Source organism: Delphinapterus leucas, chromosome 1 (assembly GCF_059928025.1).
Source record: "Delphinapterus leucas isolate spDelLeu-1000000601 "Yukka" chromosome 1, BTC_Dleu_Yukka2, whole genome shotgun sequence".
NCBI lineage: Eukaryota > Metazoa > Chordata > Mammalia > Artiodactyla > Monodontidae > Delphinapterus > Delphinapterus leucas.
The window spans coordinates 76,435,329-76,462,057 of record NC_143129.1 but is presented as its reverse complement, the minus strand read 5'-3'; the positions used below and the strand labels follow the sequence as shown (position 1 = coordinate 76,462,057).

The 26,729-nt window shown below is 41.5% G+C and overlaps 1 protein-coding gene across 3 annotated transcripts; it reads right to left on the bottom strand.

The window, feature by feature from the left end:
* Window positions 1–6: 6 nt before the first annotated feature.
* FCRL4 (Fc receptor like 4) lies at window positions 7–26,016 on the bottom strand. 3 transcript variants are annotated; one of them, XM_089913315.1, is made up of 13 exons: window positions 25,491–26,016; window positions 23,555–23,578; window positions 16,288–16,542; window positions 15,017–15,271; window positions 14,305–14,583; window positions 13,209–13,496; window positions 8,065–8,175; window positions 7,541–7,651; window positions 6,893–6,920; window positions 6,064–6,146; window positions 5,796–5,864; window positions 1,764–1,795; window positions 7–1,666 (listed from the first exon to the last, which is right to left on the bottom strand). In XM_089913315.1, exons 1-13 carry the CDS (start codon window positions 25,549–25,551, stop codon window positions 1,550–1,552), a joined length of 1,713 nt encoding a protein of 570 aa, XP_089769441.1. In that variant the 5' UTR covers window positions 25,552–26,016; the 3' UTR covers window positions 7–1,549. The 3 variants fall into 3 exon arrangements, with proteins under 3 accessions (XP_089769441.1, XP_022415059.2, XP_022415057.2); XM_022559351.3 differs by lacking the exon at window positions 7,541–7,651 and having other exon boundaries at window positions 7–1,694; window positions 25,491–26,015; XM_022559349.2 differs by lacking the exon at window positions 7,541–7,651 and having other exon boundaries at window positions 25,491–25,636.
* Between the last annotated feature and the right edge of the window lie 713 nt (window positions 26,017–26,729).

Sequence of the window (26,729 nt, the reverse complement as noted above, 5' to 3'; positions counted from 1 at the left end):
CAATACTATCATTTATATCCAAAACACATAAATTCTTCAAACACATAAATTATCCAAACATAATTTCTTTATATTAATGTACAAATTTCATTTAGTATTCCATAAGTAATTCCTTTTTAACTTAATTTGTTTGAGTCCAGCCTCACTTATTCCTTTTGACTGACATGTCTCAAGTCTCATTTAATTTATAGGTCTTCCCTCTTTCCTTCCTTCCTTCTTTCCTTCAGTCATTTGTTTGTTGAAGAAACCAGGTCATTTGTCCTGTAGAATTTTTCCATAGTTTAGATTTTTCTGATTGCAATCCCATGGTGCTATTTAACATAGTCCTTTGTCCCATTTATTTCCTGTAAACTGGTAGTTAGACCTAGCGACTTGAGTGGATTCAGTTTTGATATTTCAGGCATAAATACTTTGTAGGTGGTATTGGATACTTCCATCAGGAGGCACATAATATTAGGCTGGTTTTTGTATGTCAACTTGATCAGTAGCATGAAACGTTCACACAAAATAGTCATTTTCTGTTTCTTTCAGTCTTTCTTCATCTATTGGAAGAATTATTCTAACATCACCTATTTGATAACTCAAAGATACAGCTCCTACAAGAAAGGCAGCTCTGTATCCTTTGAGTAGGGAATAGTATTTAGAGACTACAACATGTGCAATGGGTGCTCATTGTTATTGAGTTGTTAATTATTTCTAGACATTTCCAGTGGACAGAACTAGGAAATAAATAATTTTTTTAAAAGGCAGGGTTTGAAAAAAAAAAAAAGACAGGGTTTGTCATCAGTTTGTACTAACATTTCCAATTCAAATTTAGGTTTTGGGGGTTACTTAAAGTTACCTACTTAACTTTTTAATTTTATATTTGTATTTCTTGTCTCCAATGTTAAAAATCTTTGTCCCTAATAACATTAACGTAATTAGCTTTTGCTTTTGGAAACTCAGTCTAGAGCCTGCTTCTTCAGGTCTTCTAATGATTTTTCAAAGTAGTTAATATAAACTTAAATTCCTTTATCAGTAAACCACTTGGAATGGATTCTTCTGCCTGCAACTGAATCTTGACAGTGTAAACAGTGTAAGCAGGAGGGATGGGGTTATGCATTACCTGTAAAGTACACATGCAGCCACTCATAGTGAAATTAATTGATGCAGCTGATTCCCCAGTGGGAGAATTGTTGAAGATGTATTAAACAGAGACCTGAGTCACTTGGTCCTTTCTGTCTAGATGCAAATCCCAGTTCTCCAAAATTTATGCTTCTGTTTTTCAGCAGCAGTCCTTCTCCCCCCTTATTCCTTTCCCCTAAATCACACCCTAGGGAACACATTAGGTTAGGCTCAGAGCAGGTACACAGGCTCTTTTTTTAACCATGGACCCTGGTCATTTCAGTGACGTCTTTGAGGGGCTTTCCCATCACGGCATCAGAGTGGGTGAATCAGAAGTCCTGGGAGTGAATGCACATGGGCAAGAAGAACCGGCAAGTTGGAACTAGTTGGTCAGTCTAGAGACCTCAAGGACTGCACTGAGCTGGGTCTTGGGATCAGGGACAAGTCACATGAGTAGGACATCCTTGTAATTTTCCATGATATCTTCATCTTTAGAGCCGACCTTTCCAGCTGAATCATCTTGGAGCTGTGTCTTCACCTCAGAGTAGAGAATTGAGGCATGCTGGGGTGGAAAAAAGGTAGAAGAAGAACTGGAAGGAGAAGGAGTATGGGGTTATAAGCAGTAGTGGGAGAGAAAACAGTCAGGAAATGAAACTCACCTGGTCCTCTAGAGATGTTCTGAAGGTATTTCCTGTGGAAGAAAAGGAAACCACTGAACTATGAGTATTGGATCCACTCAGAACTCAGTCTTATAGCTTGTTTCCCAGAATCTGGGAGTCACTAGGCCTTTTGCACTGATTGTCATGTTTTCTCCTCCCCGACCCCCAACATGTCCTACAACACGTGTGACTTTGTTTTACCATTTCTTAACCCAGCCCTCTGCATGTCCTTTTCAGGCTCCCTTAATACCACAGAAAGAAATCTCACTCCCTTCCTTTACCAGATGTTAAGAGATAATTTCTCTCTTAGCTACAATTCTTGCCTCTCTTAACTTCCATCTTACCAACCTTGAAGTCCAACCCCTGCTTGTTCTGCAAGTTCCCACTAGACCTCTTCAAATGTCTGCCCTGTGAGAAAAATTCTCTTGCATTAGTATGTTCTGGTTATTGATTTTATTGCCAAAGTTTCTTAGAGATGGAGCCATAGTGAGAGAAGAGTTTAGCAGGTATGATTTGTCATATCCTGCATATTAGAAATTAAGAATCTCAGAGAAGGTAGAATCATGAGAGCTATATATAGTAATTTTATGGAGAGATAGAGCTTGGGAAAAAAGATGCATCCTGGAACTCTTTTGTTTTCATTATATTTTTACCATAGACCTTCTGGATTTACAGATCTTTTTAATGACCTGATAGAAGCTATGTACTCCCTCCCCAGAACAATAGACATATGCATGGACATTTGCATAAAGTTTCAGGGGCTTCATGCAAACACTGAGGCACTGGTGAAGAAATCTTGCTACAGATCATCAACACGTAAAGTGCCTAAAATATAACTCGTCCACCAAAAGAGTGCTCAGCGTCAGTGGTGTTTTGACAAATATGTCAAGGGCAGAGTGTGAAGAGCAGCAACTGATCAAGGTGACTCTATAAGATGTACCCAATTAACCCAATCAAATTGGTGGCAGTTCTATCATTCAAAAGGTCCTGATTAGTGGGGATGGCTGAGAAACCAAAGTAACAGACAAAGCAGGTGTTCAGATGATGCATGTTAGTCAAATAGAGCAATAGGCACTATATACAGCAAATCTTACAGCAAAACAGAAGACTTAGTCTTTTACTGGCTTGTGACCTTGTAAAAGTCCTTAACCTCATTTGTAAACCATGTTCAGGATCACGTTACAACTGAAATTTCTACTAGGCACAAAAATACTGGAGAGGTGCTACAGGTAGAAAAGGCAGCTTACAAAATGGAAGAAAATACTTACAAACCATATATCAGATAAGGGATTCATATGCAAAATGTATAAGGAATTCGTAGGACTCAATAGCTAAAATAACAACAATAACAATAACCCAGTTTTATAATGGGCAAAGGTTCTGAATAGATGTTTCTCTAAAGAAGACATACAAATGGCCAACAGTTATTGAAGAGGTTCTCAACATCAGTAATCACACAAATGAAAACCACAGTGAGATATCACCTCACACCTGTTAGGATGGCTATCATCAAAAAGACAAAAGATAACAAGTGTTGGCAAGGATGTGGAGAAAAAGAAGTTCTGGTACACTGTTGGTGGGAGTGCAGACTGGTACTGCTACTATGGAAAACTGTATGGAGGTTTCTTAAAAATTTAAAAGTAAAACTCTCATGTGATTCAGCAATCCCACTTCTGAGTACATATCCAAGGGAATTGAAATCAGGATCTTGAAGAGATCCCAGCACTATTCACGGTAACCAAGATATGGAAACAACTTAAGTGTTTACTGATGGATGAATGCATAAAGGAAGTATGACACACACACAGACACACGCAGACACACACACAATGGAATATTGTTCCACCTTAAAAAAGAAGGAAATCCTGTCTTCTGTGACAACACAGATGGACCTGGAGGACATTATTCTAAGAAAAATAAGCCAAATACAGAAAGACACAAATACTGTATGTTCTCCAACTCATAGAAGCAGAGAGTAGAATGGTGGTTCCAAGGGGCTGGGGGAAAGGAGACTAGAGGTATTGCTCAAAAGGTACAAAGTTTGAGTTACGAAGGATGAATAAATTCTGGAGATCTACTATACAGCATAGTGCCTACAGCTAACTATATTCTATTGTATACTTAAAGTTCGCTAAGGTAAATCTTATGTTAAGTGTTCTTACCACACAGCACCATCATCATCAAGTGTGTGGAAGGAAACTTTGGAAGATGATGTATATATCTATGGCCTTAATGGTGGTGATGGTTTCCTTGGTGTTAATTCATCTCCAAACTCATGAGTTGTATACATTAAATGTGCATAGCTTTTCACATGACAAAAATAATAGTGAACTACTTATGATATGCTAGAATATGGATGAATTGCAAAACATTATGTTAAGTGAAAGAATCCAGACCTAAAGATTCCATTACATAAGATTCCATTTATATGAAATTATAGAAAAGCAAAACTATAGGACAGAAGGCAGATCCGTGGGTGCCAGGGGTGGAGCTGGGGGGAGATTAACTGCAAAGGAGCATGAAAGGATTTTCTGGGCTGTTGGAAATGTTCGACGTCGTGATTGTGGTGGTGGTTCTGTGAATGGATGCATTTACTAAAATAATTTGAACTGTGCGTTTAAACGTAGAGAATTATATTGTATGTCGATTATACCTCAATAAAGCTGATTAAAACAATCAATGAGTAGATTAGGAAACAGAGTGCATCACACTAAGTACTGTCTCCTAAAACTTTAGTTCAGTTATGTGTGTGTTTGTGTGTGTGAGTGTGTGCACATTCACACTGCTTAACGGTACAATTTGCACTTCTTACTGCAGATAACAATAAAAAATATTTCAACACCCTTATCTAGAGCGTTGAGAGCTCTGACTCATGACTGGTGGCGGGACTGGAAGAAAGCTGTGGGTCAGCAAGGACCTGAAATTCCCAGGTGTCCCCAAGGACAGATGTGGTCCACGTGGGAGACAGAACAAGCAGGAGTATGGTCACCTTGGGTCCTGTTCAATAGGGCCTCCAGGTACCAAGGGAATCCAGCAGCAGGAAGCTGGATGTGATTGACTGGAGGTGAGGCCAATGAAGGAGTCACAAACAACTCCTGGAATTAGAAATGCACCAGGTGTGCCAAAGGAATTTTAGGAAGGAGGGGTCCAGCAGGAAACCTCAAGAGACCACACATGTACCTTATACAGGGGAGTGCCTGCTTAACCATCTGCCATCCCAGAGAGGCAGAAGCCAGCTTCCAAAATACCAGCTGAAGTAACTCCTTTCCCACTTCTTTCTCCAGGCTAATTAGGGGAAGCCAACCAAAGAAACAGAGAGGCCAACTCTGCCTCGTCCTCCCCCTCATCCCTACCACTGCCAGCTTCCATTCTGAAATTTCCCTGAACTAGGAGAGGGGAAAGTTTTGCTTAACATCTTCAAACTAGGTGTTCTAGTTACTTAATAGAGACTATGACATAAAGTGTCCACCTACTGTCTATTGTCTAAGATAATGTTTTGTAAAGACTTTGGCTGCCAGAATTTTCATCCAGAGTGCCCGAGAAGATCTCTCACAGAAGAAAGTTTAAACAGACAGTGGGAGACGGAAGATTTTTGTAATTAAGTCATGAGTCTTGCTTGTTCAGTATACTGGTTACACAGGGTTGTTATATGGATTAACTAAACATATACATACATATGTATATTTTTATATATTATAATGCATATAAATCCTTATCACATAATAGGTGCGTTGCAATCATTCATTCATTACTTAAGGGAAATCTTTGTACATACACCTTCATGATTATAATATCTGTTAGAAGGATGTTTAATTTTTGTTCTGATCATCAGCAAAGATATGTTATGTAGTTTTCTGTGTTTGCCTTCTCTCTTCAGAATCTAAGCATCACACTGTAGGGATTTTTATCTGCCTTGTTCACTGATTTACTCCCTTTACTTAAAGCAGTACCCATCACATAGGAGGTGCTCAGTAAATATGTGTCAAATGAATGAATATAGTTTGCAGCAAGAATCTCTCCCCAGTGACTTACCTTCTCCTTGTTCCCCAGGCTGAATAATCTGGATCTGAGAATATACCAGGTCTCTTTCTTTGGGGTGCACTGAGAACAGAAAAAGCAACACTTTCTAAGCTGTCCCAGTCAGTGGGGTATGCTGCAGGTGCTTCTTCCTAAGCAATTATTTGTTGTGAATGTCTGGGTTTGGGATACTTAGGGAGACCAGGGGCCTTTGCCAGGCCTCAGAACAAAGTACCTCCCCCTGGCTCAGGCTGGGAGCAGTTTCCTACCAGGAAATCTTTACCATTGCCATACAACTGCTGCAGCTCCACTGGGGCAGGGCACATGGGATGGAAGGACACTCCTGGGCCTAGGGTCAGGGGTCTCCTGCGAGGCACAGAAACACAGGATCATCCTTGGAACATTATAATATGCACAAGAGTGGGATAGACAGAGACAAAAAGGAATGGGGAGAGGTCAGCAGAACAAGGCCAGAAGAGTCTCTAACATCATAGGAATGATGATCTCATAGATAGAATGGTGACTCTCAGTTGGTTAAAAAAACCCAGCCTCATCACCTGGAGGAAGTGTCCTCAAAGCATTCTATCTGGACAATTCCAGAAGAAATTAGACATAATCCATGCTCCAGGTCCCTGACTATAAGACTGAGGCACTGACACAGACAGAAGAAGACCATATTTTCCAAACCAAATTTAAAAACACAAAATCTGATGAGTATAGGAGCACATGTGGGGCAAAAAGAAGATTCCTAGAAGCTGAGGTTCCTCTAGAAAGTCTAGAATTAACAGTCATTTTATACATAGTTATAGTAACACGTTGCCTAACTATAGGACTATTTGCACCAGAAATATTCTGCAGCAACCTAGAAAATCTATAACCTTTGGTATCATCCATTCAGATAAATTTCAAATAAGAAACTGATCTAAATACATGCAAAATCCATTATACAAACTATTAGAAGGATTCTAGGAAGCTGTGATTGTGGCCATTTTAAGGAATGTGAAAACGGGAGTACCTAGACACAGGGACACAGAGAAATCACTTAGCCTAAACTTGCAGCCCCACAGTTCTGCACATTTTATTCTTCGGAAACCAGAAGGCTGAGGCCTCACCTGGTTGTGTCTCCCAGAGAACCATCTCCTGCAAAATAAAACGAAGGCAGATTGTGTCAGCAGAGGGAGCTCATTCTCAAATATTTCACACACATGCACTGCCTAAGAGAGGTCATCAGAAAGTTATTTCAAACATGGGCCCAGTCCCATATTCTCATGAAAACCATGTGAAAAAGAACTGAACAAAGCATATAACTTGCTGGGGACAGGGCTACACATTTCTATGTTGAATATGCAATTATTTGAGACTTATTAAGGTTCAAGGCTGTGTTGATCTACCTCAGGAAATACTAAATACAGCCAAATTTGTCTTTCTTGCAGAGTAGTGAGGGGCTGTAGATGGCTTTCCAGGAACATCTGTGGTTATGCCCAGAGGAACCTCAGTCTCAAGCTCGTTAAGGAGACTCATGGTCAAAGGTCCAAAGCTCCCTACATTCAGCCCAGTGCAGGGCACATAGCAGGTGCTCAGAAGGATCTGGTGAGTTGAGTTGAATTGAATTAAATTAAAAGGCAGGGATGAAGGATGGGTAATTATACTAGAGCTGAAAAATTTCTGTGCCTGTCTTCTACACCAGGTTTCCTGGCATCTGAAACTACCCTGACCTGGGTTAAAGCAAGAAGCCTTTGGAAGCACATGGCAGATAGCACCAGGGAGAAACTCTCTCCACCAAGTAGAGGGGGAGGCAGTGGCCTGACCTGTGGAGAGCAGAGCCATTGGAGCACAAGGTGCTCGTTTCAGACTTTGACTCTGGCAAGTCTCTGAGGAAGAAGAAGGATAAAGATTAGCCAGCTCCCATTCTCAGTCATTTCTTCATAGGGGCTTCCAGTTTATTTTGATTGTCCACTTCTAGGGGATGTAGGGTGGGCTGAAGCATCTAGTTGACCAGTCTGTTTGGACCAAAGAAACTACTCAAGGAAACCATTTAAAGTTTTTGAAACTTCACATTAAAATGTTTATTTCCTCCCTACCTTTCCACTTGAGGCTTTGTAAATTAGACTAGATACCTATTAAGGAAACTGCCATTTCAAGGAAGAGTATGAGTGTGTCTATGAGCGCTGGGGTGGTGAGGTAGAGAACGGTGGCGTGGCTGTTACTGAGGTTGGGATGAGCTGGGGTGTCTGAGGCAGGGACAGGGCATGGGCTCTAGCAAAAGGTAAGAGAGAACACAAACCTAGTTTCCTCTGGTACCAGCAGTAAAACAGCAGGGCCACAGCCAGGAGAACGCTGAATGTCCCCCCAGTGGTTCCCGCGGCAACAAGGCCTCTTCTTTTCCCTGGGGTGCCTGGAGGGGAAAAGCCTGTATGAGCCTCCACGGGAGGGGTCTAGGGCCTGGAGCCCTGGAACCTTTCCTCAGCTTGGCTGGGGCCTTGAGCCCTGGTAGAGGGAAGAATCTAAAAGATGAGGACTCATGGGGGCCTTTGAGGACTAAGCTAGGACTGGTGTGGCACAGGAAGCAGGTTTCTACTTGTGGGCAGCACAGCCCTGAGCCTGCATGAGACAGGAAGTGACTCACTGTGAAGGGGTAGAAGACAAGAGCCTGGGTGGATTGTGGCAAAGGGGAGAAAGGTAGACAGCTCCCTCCACTGACCCCCAGACATCATTTCAGAAATTAATATTTGGGGGAAAATCTACATCTGCCTCTCTATCTCTCTATTCTGTACTTTGGCCTTTTGGAAATTTCCCCTAGACATCTGGAAAGATGTTATGCAACAGCGGCTTGGCAGCACCTAACTTTGGAACAGCAGCCTGCCTGAGAAAGAAAGCAAATATCACCACTGATTAGGGCACTAGCTGAACCAGCAGTAACTCTGAGATTGCTCTCCATTAAAAAAATATATTGGGACACCACAATGAAATGCCACCAGTTTCCTTCCTCATAGAAGCCTGAGTCTTTGAAGGGGAGGTGGGAAAGAAACTGATGGAAGGAATAAACTAAATTGTTGGGGAATTCTGATTTTTCCATTGGATCCATTCTCCAAGGCAAGGGTGTCCTCTCTCACCACTCCTATTCAACATAGTTCTAGAAGTCCTAACCAGAGGAATCAGGCAAGAAAAAAATAATAGAAGACCTCCAAATTGGAAAGGAAGAAGAAAAATTGTCTCCGTTTGCAGGTGACATGATCTTATATAAAGAAAATCCTAAAGACTCCACAAAAAATCTGTTAGAGCTAATAAACAAATTCACTACAGTTGCAGGATACCAAATCAACATACAAAAATCAGCTGTGTTTCTATCCATGTAACAATGAATTACCCAAAGAAGAAATAAAGAAAACAATCCCATTTTCAATAACATCAAAAATAATACAATACTTACTAGTAAATTTAACCAAGGAGGTGAAAGACCTGTATATTGAAAACTATAAGATATTGCTGAAAAAAATTGAAGAAGACACAAATATGGAAAGATATCCTATGTTTGTGAATTGGAAGAATTAATATTGTTAAAATGTCCATACTATATAAGTCATCTACAGATTCACTGCAATCCCTATCAAGATTCCAATGGCATTTTTTACAGAAATTACAAAATATATATTGTGTGGAACCACAAAAGACACCAAATAGCCAAAGTAATCCTGCAACAAAAGAACAAAGTTGGAGGCTTCACACTTCCTGATTTCAAACTATATAACAAAACTAGAGTAACCAAAACAAATTGGTGTTAGCATAAAAACAGATACATAAATCAGTGGAACAGAATCAAGAGGCCAGTCATAAACCCATGCATATACTGTCAACTAATATTGGATAAGAGAGCCAAGAATACTCAGTGGAGAAGATAATCTCTTAATAAATGGTGCTGGGGAAACTTGATATTCACATGCAAAAGAATGAAACTGGACCTCCATCTTATACAACTCATAAAAATTAACTTGAAATGTATTAAAGACTTAAATGTAAGACCTGAAACCATAAAACTCCTAGAAGAAAACATAGGGAAAAACCTCCTTGACACTAGCCTTGGCAATGACTTTTTGGATAGGATACGGTAAGCACAAGCGACAAAAGTGAAAATACACAAATAGTACTACAACAAATTAAAAAGCTGCTGCACAGCAAAAGAAATAATCAGCAAAATGAAAAAGCAATCTATAGAATGGGAGAAAATACATGGAAATCATGTATCTGTTAAGAGGTTAATATATAATAATATAAGGAAGTCATAAAACTCCATAGCAAAAAAAACCCTCAAATAATCCAATTTAAAAATGGACAAAGGATTTGAATAGACATTTTTACAAAGAAGACATGCAAAAGCTAACAAGTTCATGAAAAGGTGTTCAACATCATTAATTGGGGAAATGCAAATCAAAACCACAGTGAGGTAGCACCTCACACCTGTTACAATGGCTTTTTTTATAAAGTTTGTTTAGAATCATAGCATAAGCAAAAACAGTCAAATTGGGCTTCCCTGGTGCCGCAGTGGTTGAGAGTCCGCCTGACGATGCAGGGGACGCGGGTTCGTGCCCCGGTCCGGGAAGATCCCACATGCTGCAGAGCGGCTAGGCCCATGAGCCATGGCCGCTGAGCCTGCGCGTCTGGAGCCTGAAAATGTGTCACACTTACACTAAATTAAGGACGTTGAGTTATGTTACTAACGTATGCAACTTTAATTTTGTTTAACACTCTCTGCCAAAATAAACTTTACTCCCTATAACTTAAAAAAAAAAAAGAAGACTAGAAATAACAAGTGTTGGTAAGGATGTGGAGAGAAGAAAATCCTTGTACACTGTTGGTGAGAATGTAAACCTGTGCAAACACAATGGAAACAGTATGTAAGATCCTCAAAAATTTTTTTAAGATAGAACTACTATATGATCTAACAATCCCACTTCTATGTATATATCCAAAGGAAATGGAATTACTGTCTTGAAGAGATATCTGCATCCCCATGTTTATTGCAACATTATTTACAATAACCAAGACATGTGCAACCTACGTGTTCATCGATGTATGAATGGACAAAGAAAATCTGGTATATATATATATATATATATATATATATATATAAATAATATTCCATCATGATGGAAGGTGAATATGATGGAATATTATACAGCCATAAGAAGGAAAATTCTGCCATTTGCAACAACATGAATGAAGCTTGAGGGCATTATGCTAAGTATGACAAGTCAGACAGAGGGAAAGATCTCTGTCTTTCTGAGCTAAAAGATTGTGTCGAGGTTCAAATCTGGGCTGCCAGGTATAAGCTTTGTGACCATAGGCAAATTACCAAACCTTTCTGAGTTTCACACTCCTTTTCTGTAGAATGGAGATGATAATATCTTTATTTTCTAGGATTATGACTACGATAAGCAAAAATGATATGTGCAAAGCTTATTCATTCAGCAAATATTTATTGAATGCCTAATATGAGCTAAGCAGTGGAATAGGCACTTGGGATAAAATATGGTCAAAATAGAGATTTACCTTTATGAGGCTACTATGGGAGGCATGGAAAGAGACAGAAAAAGACTGCATGGCATGGCAGTTGGTGACACATGCTGTGAGGAAGAATCAAGCAAGACTTGGAGAGGGAGGGCCTTGGTGAAGAGCTGCTATGTTACATAGGGTGGCTGGGAAGGTGTCATTGAGAAAGTGAGTAAGGTCCTGGAGGAAGTGAGGGGATGAGCATGAAGATATTGGGGAAGAGCAGTGCAAAGGCCCTGAGGTTGGAGTGTGACTGGAAGTTTTGAAGAAGAGACAGGGGGCCATGGTGGCTAGAGTGGAGAAGGTGAGGAGACAGTGGTCGGCCATCAGCTCAGAACAGCAGGATAGCCAGATCATCAGGATCTGGTGGGATATTGAGAGGACATTGGCTCTCCCTCTGAAGGAGATGGGAAGCCATGGGAAGATATTGAGCAGAAGAGTAACATGATCTGATTTATGATTTAGAGAGTTCCTTCTGATACTGTGTTGAGAACAGGTTGTGTGGAGCCACAGGTGAAGCAGAAAATCAGAGTGTTATTGCAATCATCCAGGTGGCTTGGATCAGGTGGTAGCAGTGGAAGTGGTGGGAATTAGTCATATTTTGGTGATACTTTGAAGGTAGAGCTATCTGGACTTGCAGGTGTATTAGAGTTGGAAGATCTAGAGAATCCGCCTGCCAATGCAGGGGACACGGGTTCGAGCCCCGGTCCGGGAAGATCCCACGTGCCACAGAGCAATCAAGCCCGTGCACCACAACTACTGAGCCTGTGCTCTAGAGCCCGCGAGCCACAACTACTGAGCCCGCGTGCCACAACTACTGAAGCCCTCACGCCTAGATCCCGTGCTCTGTAACAAGAGAAGCCACTGCAATAAGGAGCCCACATACCGCAACGAAGAGTAGCCCCTGCTCACCACAACTAGAGAAAGCCCACACGCAGCAACAAAGACCCAACGCAGCCAAAAATAAAATAAATAAATTTATTTTTTAAAAATGTGATGGGGATCCAGTAAAAAGAAAAAAAAAACCTTAAAAGGGGTATCTGATGAATAGGTATAGAAGTACCATTGGAGTGAGGCAAGGCTCAAGGTGATGGGTTTGAGGGAAAACAGAAGTAAAGAGAGTGAGTAGAGATAACTCTTTTAAGGGGCTTTACTGTAAAGGAAAGCAGGGAAATCTAGCTTTCCAGTAGTTCCTCCATAAAACTAGCTTTATTGGATAGCCTGGGATGCAACTGAACCTTAGATAGAGGATGAGTTGAAGCCCCATAGAAACCATTTCTTTAGTCCCAGGGGAGCTGAGTGGGAACCTGGCTTGACCTAGTATGACTCCTTGGAGACAGAGGAAGGTAAAGATATAAGCTACGACTGTGCTATCCCAAAGGAAGGCTTATCTCCTCTGTGGACATAATGGGGCTCTGTATTCGCTCCTGGTACTTGTAAGTTTCCTGACCTGCATACAAGTTGGTACTGACACACTCTTAGACCTACAGTAATGGAGAAAAGGGATGTTTTATGTCTTTGGCCCTGTGGAGGATTATCAAAAGGAGAGTATAGTTGACGCTTAGGGTGAAGGAGCTATACCCTACCCTAAAACACTGCTAATGACAGAAGACTGCTGTTTGAGAGCAACACACAATGGATCAGCGTACAGGCACACAGAATCATCCCCAAGAGATGAAATGGCCCCTGGCCAGCATTCCCTCACTGTAGTACCTCCTTATAACCTGAATTATTGATATTTAATGGAAAAAAGTGAATATCGCAGTGGAAAATGGCAAAATGGAAATAGAAAAATTAGAGTCACAAAGATAGTGTTGGCTATGCCCACCCCTAATTTGAGAAATCTGAGAATAAATAAGGTCAATGGGGATTAAGACTTACTTCTCACAGAGACGTTCACCGCCTCGCTCTGGATGAGGCCGTAGCCATTGTCAGCTGTGCAGTAGTAGCCCCCTGCGTGGCTCTCCCTGATAACAGCGATCTCCAGCTCTGCTCTCTGGGAGCGCTGACTTTTCTGCCCCAGACTCTCCCTGGTGTCCTCTCTGTGCCAGGAGAACGTGGTGTTCCCCGTGCCCTCAGCCACAGAACAGACAAGGACAAGTATCTCCCCTTCAACCACCGGGTCCCCCTGCGGCTGGGTCTCCAGGAACACTCCAGACACGGGGATTCCTGTATGAACACAGACAACAGGTGAGGGCATGGTGAGAGGAGGACAGGGTTGGGATGTTGGACAGGGTCACTTTTTATGGGACTTCAAGATATACTCTTCTGCAGGTGTTAGCACTCTAGCTCATAGACTGTGGATTTGGGACCTAGAGTATCATTAAATGTAGAAACCTTTCCATCCAGACTCCAGGAGAGAAAAATTGGGTCTCCCTGAAAAATCATTTGGGTTTTATGTCCTTTCCTAGTTGTCAGTGTGAATTATTTTGACCTGGGAGAAGTAATAGCAATAGTGGCTATCATCACACTGACCTAGACCACATCCGTTTCCAGAAGTTCTGCTTTGGTACCTAAGACAAGCTGATATTCATTGTATTTATCTTTGTGTGTATGTATGTCCTTCTCTTCTGTTTTACACATCACACTGTTTGTTGTTACTGGTTAGGGTCCACCTCTGTGGATATGTGTCTTCTAAATAGTTTGCCCCAAGATCTGACATCCTAGAATCTGTTGATTCAGTAGCAGAGAATTTTGTTTCTTGTTTTCATTTTGTTTTGCCCAACTCTTGTATCTGCCTCCGTGAATCACCTCTGTCATTTCAAGGTGCTAGAATTTCAAAGAAAGACTAAGTTTTTAGAGAAATAGAGGTGGAAATGAAATCCTGTATTTCTTTTATTATCTACCTCACTTCTCAGTCTAAGCCTGGTGCCTCTGTCAGGATGAAAAAATCCATCTGTACTGGGCAGTCCCTACCCTCACTGGGCCAGAAGGAGCAGTCAGGGGAGACACCACTGCCCGGCTCTCCAGCACTCACTCTGCACGTCAATCTGAAGTGGAAGGCTGCGTTTGTGGATGCCGCTGGTCATGGCCCCACACCAGTATGATCCTGAGTCTTCTCTCCAGATGGCTGTGACCTGGAGTTCTGGGGACGCACTCCAGTTTGAGAGGATGACCCCATGGTCTCTGAAGAAGACAAAGCGAAGCCGAGTGTCCGACCGCTCTAGAGGAAGCTGTGTTTTACAGCTCAGGTTTACAGAATTCCCCTCTCTAGGCTGGGAGTCTGTGACTTTCAGCTTTGGACGTGGAAATAGCTCTAGAGAGAAGAGGTGAATCAAGTTCTCAGTATGAGGCAGGCTTGGATTCGCGGTTCTGGAAAACTTCAGACACCCAGCAAGACAAACTTATTGACCCCTCTATCACATTTTTCTTTCCCAGGATTATTTAAGTCAAATTGTTCCACTTTCTCTGCCTCTTAGAGGACGTGGTCTCAAATATTTCCAGAGTTTGTTATGATATCAACTTATATAGGGAATTCCCTGGAGGTCCAGTGGTTAGGACACTGTGCTTTCACTGCCGAGGACCCTGGTTCAATCCTGGTCAGGGAACTAAGCAGATCCCACAAGCTGAGCGTCACAGCCAAAAAAACCAAAAACCAAAAAACACCACTTACATAGATCCCCGCGGATGTGCCCAATTTACCCTGCCCTGACATTGCTAAGCAAATTTGTATGAAATGAAGTGTTTACCTTGAATTCGAATATTTGCGAGACTTGTTCTCAATACACGATTGTTTTCCAAGGATCCAGTGCATTGGTAACAGCCACTGTTGTTTAAACTTGCTTGTGATATCAGAAGATCCAAGCTTTTATTAGAATCAGAAATAACTTTTCTATTCCAAAAGTACCTCACAGTAGTCAGTTTCTCTCTCCCCCTTTTCCGGCATCTCAGAATCAACTGGTCACCTTCAAACACAGAATGTGGGGCCTGGAGGATGAAGGAGGCTGGAAACCACACACAGATAAGACGTTGTCATTGAGGCACTCCTTCCTCTGTGCATCCTGAATTACAGAGATTTTTTTTTCTTCCTTTTTTCTCCCCCAGGATTTAGTCTCCTGACTCAAGCTCACTCATTTCCTTCCAAATCAGTTGACCTGCTTCAGATACAATTCCTAAATAAATCCTAAACACGTCTATTTAACCATTCAGGGACAGATTCAGAAATATAAGGATTCTAATGTGGAGAGGAAAAGCTGAGAGGAGGTGTGACCGAATCTCTGACATCATTGATTACGGAGAAGATCAACACCGACTTGCTCACCAAATAACAGAACAGGAGTCGTCAAAGACGTAGTTCTTGGAGAAATACACTGGGAATTGTTACAGTGCATTGGAGTGCGCTATGCAGAGGGCTTATGGTCACAGATACAAATTCAGGGTCAAGGGACCGTGAATGCGGTCCACTCATGAAGCTCTCATGCTCTTCAGATTCTGATTACAGGCTAGTTCTATCCTTTCTCTCTGAGACGATGCAGTGAATGCCTGCTCCTATAGACCAATGCCTGAGGAGTGATCTAAATTTTCTGAAATAGAGAAGGGACATATCCTAAGACAGGTGAAGACACAAGCCCTGAGGCTGGAGATTTCCCACCTCTGAATTCTTATTTTATGGCACTTTTCACTTTCTATTTTGTGCTTAGTACATTCATGTATACGTAAGTTCTCCCCAAGGAGGCTGTAGAGCCCTTGAAGGCAGGACCTAAGACAGCTTCACTTTTGAATCCCCTAAAACTAAAACTTCCTTCTTTGTGTGTGTAAGAATGTCTGTTGATTAATATCAGACATTTAAACTCTAATGTCAATAGTAGTTTGAAAAACACTTATAGACAGTGAGGGGGGACATGAACCTGAAAGATCAAAGTTAGAGTAGAATGAAGGGTCTCAGTTCTTGGAAAATCCAGGGAGCTAAGATGTACTGCAAGCACTTCCAATGTTTTAACTAATTCACCTTCTTTCTCACCTGTAGAAAAGAGCAAGCGCACAGGGTTACTCGGGAGTGAGCCTGGGGCCTGGCAAATGTACTGTCCAGAATCACGAACCTCGAGGGTGTTTCCTTGGGTTTCACTTGGACGTTGTCTTCCAGAGTACAAACGGTACCATTTTATTTTCTCTGGTGCATAGAAGTGAAATCCATTGCAAGTCAGATTCACTCTCTCTCCGTGGAAGACAGTGGTCCATGGAGGCTGGAGGGAAATCATGGATTTGGGTACAGCAGCTGGGGAGAAGAGAAATGAGTCTGAGGTGGAGGTGTCTGCAGTCCCCACTGCAGTGGCTTGTGTGGAGTGGACTGAAGCACCCAGCTTTGGTGAGTCTCTGAAAGGCCCCCCGGCGGGGCTGCTGTTTCCCCAGGTTTCAAGTTTTCCAGCTGTGTTCACCTTACCCAGGAGTGCAGCAACTGCTCTGTGGTCTACAGAAACAGACTAACCTTTCAGAGGGCAACCCCAGCAGGACCTACTCACCACAGAAGATCAGTGATGGGAGGTTCGCAAACCCCCTTACCTTTTCCAACAGGCCAGGTCCTCAAGTAGATTCCTCCTGAACTCCCTCCCACCTGGGCTCTTCATGTTACACACACCTCTCTTAGATGAGCATTTGTGTGGCGTGGCCATATGGTGGGGTGAGGGATTGTAGAGGGAGGGAGTATAGGAATTGGGGTCAATTACGCAGTTATGGAAAAGGGTCCATAGTATGTTTTTCCAACAAGAAGTAGGTAGGGGAGGGGTGAGCAGGCTGTTGTCTGAAGTGAAAATTATATTGAAATAACTACAAAGAGTATGAGTGTTGGGAACTAGGTGCTTCTAACTCCCCACACCCCAAAGATACTCTTTCATGAAAATAAAATGTGGGCCCTGCATAAAATCAGGCCTTAAGATCTTTGAATAATTAATGGACAGAAGCTGGAGAATGTAAGGGTAAATATCAATACAAATTAAAGATAAGAGGTTTAATTCTCCCTGTTGAAAATAAGGGAAACAACTTCTCCCTCTGTTTTTTTCTTTCAGAATTTCTTTCAAATGTATGTGAATCTTTATAATGGCTAAAAAGCCTCTTGCCAGTCTCATAACTCAGGAACATCTTTCTCAAGAAGGAGCCAACTTTTTTTTTTTTTTGCGGTACACGGGCTTCTCACTGTTGTGGCCTCTTGCGTTGCGGAGCACAGGCTCCGGACGCGCAGGCTCAGCGGCCATGGCTCACGGGCCCAGCCACTCCGCGGCATGTGGGATCTTCCCGGACCGGGGCACGAACCTGTGTCCCCTGCATCGGTAGGCGGACTCTCAACCACTGCGCCACCAGGGAAGCCCCAGGAGCCATCTTTTTGAAATGCAGACGTCTAGCGGGATAGCTCCCCTGGATCCTGTCTCCCCATTCCTGTGGCAGGGTAAGCATTTACCTTTGGTAGGTACCTTGTTGCAGTATGCAAGACTACCTCCAGTCCTAAAGATATGAGATGTTTATTCCTCCTCTGGAAAAAAGCCAATAACCATGATAAATTTAGGATAAACTATGTGTGACAAAAGGTGCTGTCAAGTCCTCCTGCTTGAGAACTAGTTACTGTTTAATCTTGAAAACATGTATGTAATGGGCTGAATCCCCTTGGCAATATAAGAGTGAGAGATCCTTTTCTGTCTTTGCAATCTCTTGGTGGATTGTCTGTGATGAGCATGTTTATTATTAAGCATATGGTTTAATGCTTCTTCAATGCTAAAAGTGTTTGCTTTCTTTATTACCTTTGTGGAGAGGATTTCTGGGTTGGGAGATTTTGTTTTTAACTTTATTTCCTGCAGCCATTATTGTGGCTCTTTCTTATCTGAGTTTATTTCCTAAGTTTTGTAGCTTCAAGGTGTGAGAGTTAGTAACTGGAGGATGAATCTACCACTGTGGCATAAAAATTATTTTGAGCTGAAGGCATTTGAGAATAGATTTTATTTTTTTTATTCTGAATTCTCTTATCTGCCTAAAAGCAAAGCCTGTGAAGAGTTCAATTGTCATAAATCACCTCCCCAGGAGCAAATAAATGATCAGCTCTTATCACCAGACACTGGAAGTTGGCACCACACCTAAAGCAGAACTTGTCACAAAACCAGCATAGCTCCCATCTATTCTCTTAAGGGCCCATTTATCTTTCCTAAAAATCATTTGTTTTCCAGTAAGTAGCCTTCTCACCTGCCCCTTTCCCTATCCAGATGTTATATAAGTCCCAAATTCTAACTGCCTCCTTAGTTTATATTTTTCTGTGTATTCCCGTAAGTTTTTAATAAAAAAATTTGTCTTTTCTCTTGCTAGTCTGCCTTTTGTCAGTTTAATTTGCAGGCCCTCATTATGAAAACCTAAGAGGATAGAAAAAAAAAGGTTTTCTTCCTTGACATAATAAAAGTAATCACAGACCAAATTATTCACTATTGGAAACAACCACTCAAACATTCTTACCCCTTTAACACTACTATTTTCTAGCCTGCACAAAGATCAATGTTTTGATAGGCTAATCCTTCATTGTGTATACAATGAAAATTTATTGTAAAGTGATACTTCAGATTCTGCCAAAGATGCAGTAATTCATGAAGGTGGTGAAAGTGTTGTGGGACCACAGCTCTGTTGGCTCCCAAAGCCACTGACAAGTGTAGTAAAGCAAGATTTGTTAACAGTTGAAGAGGAGCAAACAATGATAGGGAAAATATTTGTTTGGCTTCTGAAAGTTAGTCCCAATGTCCTTCTGTTGAGCCTGTTGCCCACCAGCGGGTTTGAAAAACAGAAGCACTAACTTGCCCAGCCACGTGACACAGTTCTGAGTAAGGAGATGTCAGAGGAATAAAGCTAGGAGTGAACTAATGGGTGAGGATTCTGAGGGAAGATTTTTCCTTTATGATGAAAGGAGAGAAGCATAGCAGGGGAGCTCTTTTGCAGTTTTAGTTTCCTACAGCTATCACATACAAAAAAAAACAAAACAAAAAAAACCACACAAAAAACATTTGATTCATGCTTTGTTCTACAAATTGCCTTGGTAATCTAAATTCTGTGATGTAGAAAATAAAACCATTATTTCCATTTGTATTGTCTTTTTTCCAAAAATAAAATCTCATTGTTGGGGATATGCAATTTACCATAAAATCATAAGTGGAATAAATTAAGTGTGTTTTTATCTTAGTACTTTTTATACTCAGGTAAGGAGAACTGTCTGTATTCAAGGGCGTACAAGCAATTGTTTTTTTAAAGCTTGAGACTTTAAATATTCTTACCTTTTTCTGTAAGAACTGCCCCAAATATGCCTTAGAATTGTACCCAAATGTAATGGAAATACTCTGTTTGGGGGCAAAAACTGTAGAATAACCTGAACGCTTGTTTTAAATAAAGAAATTAAATGTTCTGTTCGATTATAGAAACATTCATGTGTCTCTGCAGACTTTTTTTCCTTTCTCTTTCTCTAGAGGTTTATACAGATATACTACGCCCCAGTGAGTACGGGGTTGTGTTTCTCTTAAAGAGAATGGAAATCTGCACTGTTTATGTTCCTGGGAAGCATCTGGGGTTAGGGAAATGGAGACTGGGCAGTAGGTCTTATACTGGAGGGAAGGGAGAACTTCTTTGGTGTATGCAGCTTTATTCCTCGCTGGTCCAAGTAAGTTGCCCCTGCCATGTACAGTGGTCAGGGGGAGACACATCTTGTCAGCGTCTTTAAGAGGTTGGGACTGAGTCAATGGGTTCTGAGATTAGCTACATCTACTAGCTGACACTCTCTGTATTTTATTTCTCCATCCTAGAATGTTTAACAAAACCTAGTCCAGTTAAGATCTCCTCCCACTTAGGCAGAGATTTGTGGGAAATGGGTTGTAGCCACAGCACTGAGGGGGAGAATCACAGGCCCAGAAGCTGCAGGGGATGGTGTGCATCAAGGGGCAGTGGCTCCCACTGGCTGGAGCTGGCTGACCATAAGAAGCTCCCTGGATGGGGGGCGGGGGTGGGCTGGACAAATCAGCAGGTATTGCCAAAACTCGTGGAGACAGCTCCCAACAGAAGGCTGAACTTTCTGCTGACCAGTAGGATGGGGGCTCAAAGTTATCATGATCTGAGCTTATTAATAGAGAAATGTCTACACAGAATGCTGAAGTTCGGGATGAGTTGGTTGCCCATGGCTCTGTCACGCTTGGGGGGACATGGGGAAGCCGGAAAGTTGGTTGCACCTCATCCTCCCCCAATGAGGTAATGGCTTATTTCTGTCCTTCCCCTCTTAGGATTCTACGCATTCTGTCAAGTTGGCTAGAATCCCACATCAGGCGGGGACACCCCGTTTCCTTGAATTCTGTGACATGTATCCCAGCCCTGTCTCCAAGATCATCCAGCATGATGCCAGGTTTCAACCAGGAGTGTGACTCCCAAACTCTTAGGGTCAGAGTCGTAAGACATGTTTTCACCTGCCCGTAGTCCTCAAGAAAATGATGTGGGCACAACAAGGCCTCTTTTTACAAGTATTTGAGATACAGGATAGCCATTAAGATATCCAGAAACAACCAGACAAGGATGTCACAAAGAAAGAAAACTACAGGCCAATATCACTGATGAACATAGATGCAAAAATCCTCAACAAAAAACTAGCAAACAGAATCCAACAGCACATTAAAAGGATCATACACCATGATTAAGTGGGGTTTATTCCAGGAATGCAAGGATTCTTCAATATATGCAAATCAATCAATGTGATAAACCATATTAACAAATTGAAGGAGAAAAACCATATGATCATCTCAATAGATGCAGAGAAAGCTTTTGACAAAATTCAACACCGATTTATGATAAAAACCCTCCAGAAAGTAGGCATAGAGGGAACTTTCTTCAACATTATAAAGGCCATATATGACAAACCCACAGCCAACATCATCCTCAATGGTGAAAAACTGAAAGCATTTCCACTAAGATCAGGAACAAGACAAGGATGCCCACTCTCACCGCTCTTATTCAACATAGTTTTGGAAGTTTTAGCCACAACAATCAGAGAAGAAAAGGAAATAAAAGGAATCCAAATCGGAAACGAAGAAATAAAGCTGTCACTGTTTGCAGATGACATGATACTATACATAGAGAATCCTAAAGATGCTACCAGAAAACTACTAGAGCTAATCAATGAATTTGGTAAAGTTGCAGGATACAAAATTAATACACAGAAATCTCTGGCATTCCTATACATTAATGATGAAAAATCTGAAAGTGAAATCAAGAAAACACTCCCATTTACCATTGCTACAAAAAGAATAAAATATCTAGGAATAAACCTACTTAAGGAGAAAAAAGACCTGTATGCAGAAAATTATAAGACACTGTTGAAAGAAATTAAAGATTATACAAATAGATGGAGAGATATACCATGTTCTTGGATTGGAAGAATGAACATTGTGAAAATGACTCTACTACCCAAAGCAATCTCCAGATTCAATGCAATCCCTATCAAACTACCACTGGCATTTTTCACAGAACTAGAACAAAAAATTTCACAATTTGTATGGAAACACAAAAGACCCCGAATAGCCAAAGCAATCTTGAGAACGAAAAACGGAGCTGGAGGAATCAGGCTCTCTGACTTCAGACTCTACTACAAAGCTACAGTAATCAAGACAGTATGGTACTGGCACAAAAACAGAAAGATAGATCAATGGAACAGGATAGAAAGCCCAGAGATAAACCCACGAACATATGGTCACCTTATCTTTGATAAAGGAGGCAGGAATGTACAGTGGAGAAAGGACAGCCTCTTCAATAAGTGGTGCTGGAAAAACTGGACAGGTACATGTAAAAGTATGAGATTAGATCACTCCCTAACACCATACACAAAAATAAGCTCAAAATGGATTAAAGACCTAAATTTAAGGCCAGAAACTATCAAACTCTTAGAGGAAAACATAGGCAGGACACTCTATGACATAAATCACAGCAAGATCCTTTTTGACCCACCTCCCAGAGAAATGGAAATAAAAGCAAAAATAAACAAATGGGACCTAATGAAACTTCAAAACTTTTGCACAGCAAAGGAAACCATAAACAAGACCAAAAGACAACCCTCAGAATGGGAGAAAATATTTGCAAATGAAGCAACTGACAAAGGATTAATTTCCAAAATTTATAAGCAGGTCATGCAGCTCAATAACAAAAAAACAAACAACCCAATCAAAAATTGGGCTGAAGACCTAAATAGACATTTCTCCAAAGAACATATACAGACTGCCAACAAACACATGAAAGAATACTCAACATCATTAATCATTAGAGAAATGCAAATCAAAAATACAATGAGATATCTCACACCAGTCAGAATGGCCATCAGCAAAAAACCTAGAAACAATAAATGCTGGAGAGGGTGTGGAGAAAAGGGAACACTCTTGCACTGCTGGTGGGAATGTGAATTGGTACAGCCAATATGGAGAACAGTATGGAGGTTCCTTAAAAAACTACAAATAGAGCTACCATACGACCCAGCAATCCCACTACTGGGCATATACCCTGAGAAAACCAAAATTCAAAAAGAGTCATGTACCAAAATGTTCATTGCAGCTCTATTTACAATAGCCCGGAGATGGAAACAACCTAAGTGTCCATCATCGGATGAATGGATAAAGAAGATGTGGCACATATATACAATGGAATATTACTCAGCCATAAAAAGAAACGAAATTGAGCTATTTGTAATGAGGCAGATGGACCTAGAGTCTGTCATACAGAGTGAAGTAAGTCAGAAAGAGAAAGACAAATACCGTATCTTAACACATATATATGGAATTTAAGAAAAACAAATGTCATGAAGAACCTAGGGGTAAGACAGGAATAAAGACACAGACCTACTAGAGAATGGACTTGAGGATATGGGGAGGGGGAAGGGTGAGCTGTGACAAAGCGCGAGAGAGGCATGGACATATATACACCACCAAATGTAAGGTAGATAGCTAGTGGGAAGCAGTCGCATAGCACAGGGAGATCAGCTCAGTGCTTTGTGACCGCCTGGAGGGGTGGGATAGAGAGGGTAGGAGGGAGGGAGATGCAAGAAGGAAGAGATATGGGAACATATGTATATGTATAACTGATTCACTTTGTTATAAAGCAGAAACTAACACACCATTGTAAAGCAATTATACCCCAATAAAGATGTTAAAAAAAAAAAGAAAACAACACCCTTATAAAAAAAATAGAAAGTAAATAAAAGATATCCAGAAACATAAAAGAGAAAGGGAAAGAAAAGATGGACTTACCAAGTGGTCCACTGACTGGAGCTGCTGCAAGAGAGTCAAGAGCAAGGCATCAGCACAAGGCAACGAGTCCCAAACCATTCTACCGTGAGAGTTCACCCGCCCATTTTCGACTTCCAGCCAAACGGAGGAGAAACATGCCCAGTTCCACCCACCCTGAAGAAACAAGATAACGTCATGGCCAAAAGCTCAGGCTGCAGACTCAGGAAGAAACAGGTTTGAATTTTAGCTGTGTGACCCTGGGCAAACTACACAAAACCTCCACGGCTCAGTTTTCTCCTCTGTAAGATGGGGGCCATCAAACTGACCTCATGACCGTATTTTAATGAGTTAAATTCGTAAGTCGTCAATTAAGGTTGCTGTAATTGTTTTTTTTGACATGACTGTGGCTGCTGCTGAGGCTTGGCTTCACTATCTTCTTGACTGGAGTGTTATTCTCCTCCTTCATTATGAAGCAAAAGCAAGTTACACTCACACATCAAAGCCCAGATAAAATCCCACCTCCTCCATGAAGCCCTCTGAGATGCCTGTAGGCTGCAGCACCCTCACTTTTCTATTGATTCAGAACCCCTCCCATTCCCGCTCAGTTGAAACTCATAACTGGACATACAGTATGGGGCAGTGGTTAAAAGCACAGCTCCAATATCAGATTATGGGTTTGAATCCTGACTCTGCCACTTTACTACTGCATGAAACTTAAGGCAAGAGACCGTCTCTATGCCTTAGATTCCTTATCTGTAAAACAGGATTTATAGAAGTTCCAGCTCATTGATTGTTCGAGGATTGGATACATTAATACAATGGGATATTCTTAGAAGACTGTCTGACATAGCGCTCAGCAAGAATAATTAATTATCATTATCCTATGATCCATTGTGTAATAATTTTCTTGTATTGACATGTCAAATGCTCTTTTATTTGTCCTTTGATTTCTTTATCAGAATGTCAGTTTTTGAGGGCAGAGGCCATGTCCTCCGTGTCCCTGCATACTCTGCATTGCCCCGCACCATGCTATGCCCCATATAGCTATTCATTCACTATTTACTGAGTTCCCATAATGTGCCAGTCACACTAATAACTCTTCCTTTGTTTTTTTTTTTTGCGGTACGCGGGCCTCTCACTGCTGTGGCCTCTCCCGTTGCGGAGCACAGGCTCTGGACGCACAAGCTCAGTGGCCATGGCTCACGGGCCTAGCCGCTCCGCGGCATGTGGGATCTTCCCGGACCGGGGCACGAACCCATGTCCCCTGCATCGGCAGGCGGACTCTCAACCACTGCGCCACCAGGGAAGCCCCGTACTCTTCCTTTCTTAATTGGAGTCTGGAGATATAGCTGAGAACAAGGCAAACACATTTAACAAAATTCGGTGTACAAATGACTGACTGGTCTTTATTTCCCTAAGCTTGAGCTACTAGAAAATCAGTGTCTCATTTGAACAAATATTGGCAAGCAGGGAAGAAAAATCAAAGGGAAATTGTCTTATTTCTCCTCTTCTCATGTTCTTTGCGAACATCAGAGCAGGTTTGATCTTAGAATACAAGAAAGAAATAACTATTCTCAGCAGAAAATCATTCTACATCAGCTCACGGTCAGAACATGGTCCTTTCACAAGGGACTCAGTTCATCTTTCACTCTTGGTTTTCATGATCTGTAATTAGAAAGGTAACCAAATTTAATTGTAGTTTTCTGCACGGAAAAAAAAGCCCACTTTTGGGGGGGTAAGAGGAATTTTTCATAGGCAATTAAAAGCAAACAAGGAACACATTACTAGAAATAATTTTTCCCTCTCATTCCATTGTATCAATATCTTTCCCCTTTGTTCATTTTCTGCTGTTCTAAATGAGATTAAAATCCATTTTTTCAGCAGCACAGAGGAGAGGTCTTTTGCCTGTGGAGAGGCTCCGTTTTCCCAGCAAACAGAGGCTTCCCCCACTACTTACCGAGGACCAACAAGGATGCCCACAGTAGCATGGAAGTCTGCTCTGGGGTCCTGAGGAGCATCTCATAGGAGACAGGCCAGTTCCCAGCGCTGGAGAGTGAGTTCAGCAAGTTGTTCCTCTGAGTACAGCTGGTTGAGTTAATAAAGTGAAAGGAGGAAGTAGGGGAATCTTTCTTAAAATACCGAACAGTTATGTTACGAGGTGTAAGAAAATCTCAATGACGGAAGTCAACATATGATAAAAAAAAAATTTAAGTACTGCTCTGATATATTGGTGTGAATAGCCCCTCAAGGCTTTAGTTGTCTTATTTTCAGAAAGCTCCAGTCTCTGCCTTCCAAGGAAACTGCAACTTATTCTCTCTGCTACCAGACATCAGGTAAGACTGCAGTTCTGTTGAGATTCACATAATCCAAGGATGTGTCTAAATCACTCCTGAGCCGGAAAACTTCTCATTCAATACAGAAATGCCTTCTCTGACCCCTGACAGACTCTGCTGGACCACCTCCAGATGACCATCTGTATATGATGAAGTATCTGAATCATAAGACAACTTGCACCTTGTCTGACATATATGAAAATATCCTGACTCATTTGTCTCAGAGGAAGCCACAAACTTTGGTCTGAGCAGGCAGCAACGAATAAATTATAGCCTCATCACTTTCTTCCTGGAGAATGGACTGTGAAATTTTTAACTTAAGGTCCTAGAATCCAAAATTTGCTAAAGGAATGAATGTCTCAACAAATACATATTGATTATATAACTGTATGTTAGGCATGGTGCCAGGTGATGGGAGCACAGTGGTAAGCAAGACTCGATAAGCTTTCATTCTAGTGGGGAGACAGAAAAGCTAACGGGGAGTTAAATACAGAGTGAAAAGTGCTCCTAGAGTTCAGTGGGGGGGAAATCTGACCCAGTTCTGGGGAATCAGGAGATGCTTCCCTGTGGAAGAGACACCCAAATTGACTGAGAGATGAGCAAGGACAAAGGTGAATGCAGTGGCATCACTGTCTTCATCATACTCATGATATCTGTGAATAAATGACCGTTGGCCTTCCTAGGAGGTGAAAATAACAGACATAGGATGAATTATGTGGAATGGTCTGCATTCTTCTCTTACAGCAACATTTTTCTATATATCTATAATAGTTTCTTTCTCTAATTAGGGGTTTGTATTGAACATCAATTCCAGGCAATGTCCATGAACTTAGAAGTATCACAAAATAAATAAAATGCATCTC